The sequence below is a fragment of the Gadus morhua genome, chromosome 10 (genome assembly GCF_902167405.1).
Source record: "Gadus morhua chromosome 10, gadMor3.0, whole genome shotgun sequence".
NCBI lineage: Eukaryota > Metazoa > Chordata > Actinopteri > Gadiformes > Gadidae > Gadus > Gadus morhua.
In genome coordinates this window covers 15,201,948-15,209,229 of record NC_044057.1, presented here as the reverse complement: position 1 = coordinate 15,209,229, position 7,282 = coordinate 15,201,948, and the positions used below count along the sequence as shown (strand labels likewise).

The 7,282-nt window shown below is 38.5% G+C and overlaps 1 protein-coding gene across 1 annotated transcript; it reads right to left on the bottom strand.

The window, feature by feature from the left end:
• Positions 1-474: 474 nt before the first annotated feature.
• On the bottom strand, positions 475-6,865 carry LOC115552819 (uncharacterized). The gene is made up of 10 exons (XM_030369160.1): positions 6,787-6,865; positions 6,665-6,698; positions 6,082-6,165; positions 5,907-5,998; positions 2,448-2,565; positions 2,242-2,346; positions 1,963-2,127; positions 1,623-1,805; positions 1,372-1,483; positions 475-739 (listed from the first exon to the last, which is right to left on the bottom strand). Exons 1-10 carry the CDS (start codon positions 6,838-6,840, stop codon positions 625-627), a joined length of 1,062 nt encoding a protein of 353 aa, XP_030225020.1. The 5' UTR covers positions 6,841-6,865; the 3' UTR covers positions 475-624.
• Between the last annotated feature and the right edge of the window lie 417 nt (positions 6,866-7,282).

Here is a 7,282-nt window from a genome sequence, read left to right as displayed (position 1 = left end):
ATTACAGATTGCAACTGTTACGTATTTTAGGAACACAAGCTGTATTTCCCTCACTTAACCAATAGGGGGTAGGACCAAACATATAAGCCGTAAATACTACACATAGCCACAAGGGAAAGCAGGACATTACTGAAGGCTGCAATAGATACTTTAGCCACAGAGGGCAGCACCACAGACCAGGCGAGGAAAACCGAGGATTACGTCACACCGGTTCCTCTCCAAGTCTTCCGGTCCTCGCTGAGTCCATAAGAGCCTCCAGAATCGTGGAGGCGGGTCAGAACTCTCTCGGCAGCGACTAGACATAGGTGGGTTTATGCCTGTGATCAGCTAGGAGAATACTCTCGCACGTGCTTAGAACACATCTTCAATCTCTCTTTACTTCAGAGCATCAGTTTACCATACCGAAAATACTTTATACAAATAAAGTCTCTTTAAAGCTATTCCTTTGGATTCGACCCCTCTTTCCCTGAAGAAAATTGCACAACAAGATCACAAGCTCAACACAACATTTTGAACAGTTTGTTTTTATAGATTATATTATGCGATGAGGCCAGTTAAACATTTTTACAACATATCTTGTCAAATTATCCCTCCTTCCGCTCAATCTCCTCCTGCAGAGACGCGTTATTCAGCATTGTCAGAGTCAGTCTCGTCAAGGGACAATGGAATCTCCCCCTCCTCCATCTCCTCTATGCCTTCAATCTCTTCCCGAAGCACAGTGGGGTCTGTCAATACATTCCTGTACGTAAAAGCACAAGTTATTGTCATGGTTTGCATCCAGTCTTGTCTTCTGACAGCATTGCAATGTTAACAGTAGATAAATCAATTTGTATAACTACCTACAAGGTAATATTACAGAATTTTAGAGTAAACAGTGATTTAAGATTATAAGTAATGAAATGTTTAATAAGATATTCTGTAAGGCATTTGACCTGATATGCAGTATTTACAGACAGTGTGTCAAGCGCTTATTTACGCACTGCTGTTTCGGATGATTTATATTCTATACCTGAACATCAAAGAAAGAGAACTGATGAATCATCAAAAATATACTTTCGGTCATGTAGTAAGGAATCTCTATACTCATTAATTTAAACCAAATACACATATTAAGGGGATCATATATCAATGTTGTTAATGTCTTAATTTCTTGTATAATTTCTTGTATTGTGTTATATGTCAGACAACCTTCTTATATTTTGTACCAGAAATGGTATGTTATAAATGTGGCATTGTTTGAATCTATAAATTGGTTTTATGTGTAGATGGATTGCAAAGAACATGCCTCTCACCAATTTAAATTAGTTGTACTCAAAACAACCAAAGCAAGTGTGTATTTCTCAGAAAATGGTCTGCATGAGGTATACTAACCTGTATGTAGTGAAGGCCTCATCCATCTGTTTGGTCAACCCCTGTAGCTTTTGTAGCAACAAGCACTTCAGCCCCTCATAGGCCTGCAAGGACATGTTAGGAGGAGGAGAGCCTAAAATGGGAAAAGGGGCTATATTAGATTCATGAGAAAAGTAACAGTGATACTGTATGTGAGTTGTATACATTTGTGACCACTGAATCCCTTTGCATTCCAATACTTAAACGTGTCAGTGTTTCAGTTAAACGCCTACTGTGTTTAGACAGGTCCTCCTCAATCTGATGGATCTCTCTTTTGACCGCTTTTGAGGATCCAGTCAGGTAGCGGCAGTGGTTCCTCATCTCCTTAATGAGAATCCCATCCTCTTCCTGGACTCGAGACAGCAGCATGGTTTTGTCAAAAACCACCTTCTTGGTCTCGAGGGGGATTGTGGATGCTACAACAAAGTAATTATGATGAAGTTAAAAACAAACTTGAGAATTTTTTTAAAATGAACTTCTACTATTCCTGGGGAATAGACAAAATACAAAAGGGACATTGTGTAAAGCAAATACATACACTAATACGTTTTACGTGAATAAAAATGCATATACCAGAATCCCATGGCCAAATGGGGAATTCCTGACTCAGAATGGCATCTGCTGTATCAACAGCCGCCGTGTCAGGTACAAGACTGTTGTACGAAGCAATTGACTCCTCCAGTTTACGTTTCTCCTTCGTAATAAGGTCCCGCTTTGGCCTGCGATCTTTATTATTGTCTATAAAGCAAAGCAGGGACAAATATATATTTAAAATATATTATTACTGTGCCACAAATATAAAATGCTTTATTTCAAAACAATCATCCTACTACTACCTATATAAATACATACCTATGTCTCTGTACAGCTCAGCTTTACGCTGCTTGATCTTTAGGACAAGACCCTCCATGACCGGCTGCAGCCCCTGTTGGTCCTGGCAATTGGTGGACTTTGGACCTTAATGTAAACATTCATTTTCATTTAACACTGTTTCCTTAAATGTATAATGAAAACAGATGAAAGTAAATGCATTATTTTGTAGCAACAGAAAAACTCACTGGATGCAGCCCACTCCTCAACCTCCTTCACCCACTGCTTCATCTCCACTTGAGTTGTCTGCAGTGTTGTCAAAAGGTTTTGGAGTTCCTTGCCCACAGCAACTGCCCTCTGCTTAGACTGCAAATATGTATATGCATTATTTTCTGAACAAGACCTTCATTAAGTGTTTACTTGTCCAATAAAGTAGGGTTTTCAATTTGAGGAGTTTTAGCAGCAGTAAGGAGTGTTGGCGACAATAAAAACAAAGAGACATTGGTCAGTAAATTCATCCAGTGCAAGTCCTTCAGTGGCAAATGCACCAATCAAATGACAGCATGCAACACCAACAATCACCTTACCCACAAAATATTGAATCACAAGAATCAACCTCTAAAGTGATCTTGGTGGTTAAGAGGTGTGATAGGCAAGGCAAGGCAACTTTATTTATATAGCACTTTTCATACACAAGGCAGACTCAAAGTGCTTCACAAATAAACATTGTCATACAATAAAATAAAATAATAGATAAGTAAAAGAAAAACATATGCAAAGAAATGGGTAAAATAGAAAAAGGCATTTTAGTATTAAAATAGAAAATAAAGGCAAAGTTAAAAAAGCTTTTTAGAAAGTGCAATGTATTTAAGATTTTAGCAGAAAGCTATAGCAAACATAAAAGTCTTCAGTCTTGTTTTAAAGGTGCTCAGAGTTGGGGCAAGTCTTAAATCCTCTGGGAGTTTATTCCAGCTATTTGTTGCATAGTAACTAAATCCTGCTTTCCCATGTTTTGTGTTTACTCTGGGGATAATTAACAGATTGGTCTCAGAGGATCTTAGTGGTCTAGAAGGCTGATGTAGTGGAAGCATATCAGTTAAATATTTTGGGCCTAAACCATGTAGGGATTTATAGGTTAGCAACATGATTTTAAAATCAATTCTCTGACCTACAGGAAGCCAATGTAACGATTTCAGAATTGGTGTAATATGATCAAATTTTGTGGTCTTTGTTAGAACTCTAGCAGCAGCATTCTGAACAAGCTGAAGCTTCCTCAGAGTTTGTTTTGGGAGACCTGTGAGGAGACCATTGCAGTAATCAAGCTTACCAGTGATAAAGGCATGTACAAGTTTTTGTAAGTCTTCGGTGGACATGAGCCCTCTAAGTCTTGCTACATTTTTAAGGTGATAATATGCCGATTTTGTAACTGATTTGATGTGACTGTCAAAATGTAAATCTGAATCCATGATAACCCCTAGATTTCTGGCTTTGATTGAGGTTTCCAGGGACAGAGAGTGAAGGTGTTGGGTTACTTTAAGCCTTTCCGTTTTAGAACCAAATACAATTATCTCTGTTTTGTCCTCATTTAGTTGAAGGAAATTTCGGCACATCCATTCCTTCACTTGCTCAATGCACTGGCACAGCAGATCTATGGGCCGATAGTCATTTGGTGATAGCGATACATAGATTTGCGTGTCATCAGCATAGCAATGATGGTCAATATTGTTATTTTGCATGATTTGCCCTAGTGGGAGCATGTAGATGTTGAATAAAGAGGGTCCTAAGATCGAACCTTGTGGGACTCCACATGTCACGTTGGTTGATTCTGATACAAAGTCGCCAATGGAAACAAAGTAGTTCCTATTTTGTAGGTAGGACCTGAACCAATTTACAGTGCCTGACAGTGCCTGAAAGCCCCACCCAGTTTTCTAACCTTTCCAGAAGTAATGTATGGTCTACAGTGTCGAATGCAGCACTGAGGTCAAGTAGCATTAGTATTGAGGTTTTGCCAGAGTCTGTGTTAAGACGGATGTCGTTTACAACTTTAATAAGGGCGGTCTCAGTGCTGTGCAGGGGTCGAAATCCTGATTGGAAGGTGTCACAGCAACCAGTTGATGCCAGGAAGTGATTTAGTTGCTGGAGGACAACTTTCTCAATGATTTTACTTATGAAGGGTAGATTTGATATTGGTCTGTAGTTGTTAATAATAGAGGCATCTAGGCTCCGCTTTTTTAAAAGGGGTTTAATAACTGCAGTTTTCAAAGCTTTTGGGAACTTGCCTGACTGGAGAGAGTTGTTAACTATCTGCAATATGTCTACTGCTAGGCAGTCGAAAACATTCTTAAAGAGGTTGGTAGGTATAGTATCAAGGCAACAGGTGGATGGCTTTAGTTGTGTCACAGTTTCCACAAGATTTTGAGTCTATAACATTAAAGCATGCCATCCTTGCCACGTAATTTTTGCCTGAACAGGGTGGTAGTCCAACATTTTTGTTTGACGTGGAGATATTGATGGCGCGTCTGATACCTTCAATTTTATCAATATAAAAAGCTGCAAACTCATTGCATTTCTGCGTGGAATGGAGATCAGGTGGAATTTCTGTTGGGGGGTTGGTCAGTCTGTCAACAGTTGCAAATAGGGTTTTTGCATTATTAGTGTTGGTTTTAATGATATTGGAGAAAAATGTTTCTCTAGCATTTTTTAAGTCTAAATTGTAGGCACGGAGGCTCTCTTTATAGATATCATGGTGAATATGAAGTTTTGTTTTACGCCAGATGCGTTCAACCTTCCTGCATTCCTTTTTTTGTGCTGTTACAGAAGCAGCTTTTCTCCAGGGTGCCTTTTGCTTTCCAGAAATCGTTTTAACCTTATAAGGTGCAATGACATCTATGACTTTCAAAATTTTCAAATTAAAGTTTTCTACAAGATCATCAGCAGAACATGGGTTTAGAGGTGGTAGCAAGGAGATGGCCTTTTTAAAAAGTACATTAGAATCTTCATTGATATACCGTTTTTTGACAGTGTTTGATTTTGTCTGTATGTCGGGAATAAAAGATATGTTAAAGAAAACACAAAAGTGGTCAGACAAGGAAGGATCAGTCACAGAGAGATCAGAAACATTGAGGCCCTTTGTGATAACCAGGTCTAGAGTGTGCCCCTTACAATGAGTAGCCTCTTTCACATGTTGAGACAGTTCAAATGTGTCCAAAATGGTAAAAAGTTTTTTTGCACACTTGTCATTCAAATCATCAGTATGAAAATTGAAGTCACCAGTTATAACTAGACAGTCAAATTCTGTGGAGATGCTAGACAATAATTCTGTGAATTCATCGAAAAAATTTGCAGAATATGTGGGTGGCCTGTAAATAATTAATAGGAGAACTCTGGGTATAATAATTTCCTCTGATCATTTCCAGGCAGAACTTTGTCACCCACTCCCTCTTTCTACAAATCTCTTGTCTATATGTACTACCGGACAATAAAGTATAAATGCAAATTAAAAATGTATTAACAAATTCAGTAAATAAACAATTAACATGTTTCATCACAGACATTTGAAAATGGGTATACATCATGTCTGCTAAAATTATGAAAACACATTATCTCACAGAGTATCCTGTTGATATAAAAAGGGTGTCGCAGCCAAATCTTCTGTACATGTGTACGTGTTAAGTTGTATATTATATTGTATATATATAAAAAAGTACCTTGATATATCTTTTGGCTAGGTATCTGTGCAAGACTTTCACCTTTCCCATGTTCCAACCACGAGCATGAAGCGTTATCATGTCGGTGCGTCCTGAAAGACAGTTTTACTCTTTAGGAATTTACTTGGAACAGAGAACGAGCCACAAATTGAAGATCTTTAAATCTGTTACTCACTTGCTTTTTTCATGTATTTGGTGGTAGTCGCTGCACGTGAGAGGTAAGAATTTACCATTTCCACTTCCTCACCAACTGTCAGACCTAAAGAAATGTATTACATTCCTGAATAGCCTCATACTAAATGCAAATCGTTGGTTGTTAATTGAACTCTAATATCTTCCATGAATATCTTTTTTTTAATTGCTGTGCAGATTCATTACCCCTAGGATAAACTCTGTTTGTAACCCCATGACCAGTGCCACCATCAGGCCAAATATTCAATTTTAGAATGAATGTATCCCAAGTTCATCTCCTGATCCGATTCCCACCAAATATGTTTGCCTTTCCATAGCAAGGAGGTCGTTGCAGTTATGAGTCATCTGGCCTCATGGTTGAGCCTCATGCTGGCACAAACTAAAAACATGAACTACCCATTACAGCTCATATTAGATGCATGTTCATAGAACATGGACTGAGAATTTGTGCTATTTGAAGATAGTCCCCCTGCAGCCAGCGTGACTAGTGATCATTTTAAATGATACCTGAATACTAAGCATTCTTTTTTTATTATTATTACAGTAAAAATGTCATCACACCCTACCTGCCCCCTTCTGGTTGCGACCACTCCACTCAACCTGCCAAGAATCAAAAATAAATAGAATTAAGTCATGAAAATATACCTTGTACCAGTTACCATCATAAACATTACAATTTGATTTATACCTCACATCTCGTTGAGTGACCTTTCGCATGCATCACGGATAAAAATGGTTGCATCTGCAGGACATACTGCAGCTCTGGAAATTTCTCAACTACCCTCTGCACATATGGGTAGAATTTACACATAACGTCTGTGCAAACAAACTCTATCTTGTGTTTTTCACCAAGATCTTGCTGTAGGTACAGAGGGTAGGCAAATATTTCTCCTCGAAACATGTTGAGGCCTGTATCCAAAACAGAGATACACTCCTTTGAAGGTGTTAAATGAACTACTGTATGGATATTACAATATACACACAAATTACAGAAGTGCATCATTACTTATGAATCATAGCTGGTACTGAAATGTCAAAAGATTATTTTAGTATGGCATTTTGTTTGGTTACCACTGAAGAGAATGCAGTGCCTGCAGACGGATGTCATCATGCCCTCTTCGTCCAGTCTGGTCTCAGACTTTCTGGTAGCCTCCATGCCTGCTTTAAACGTGGATTTACCGCAG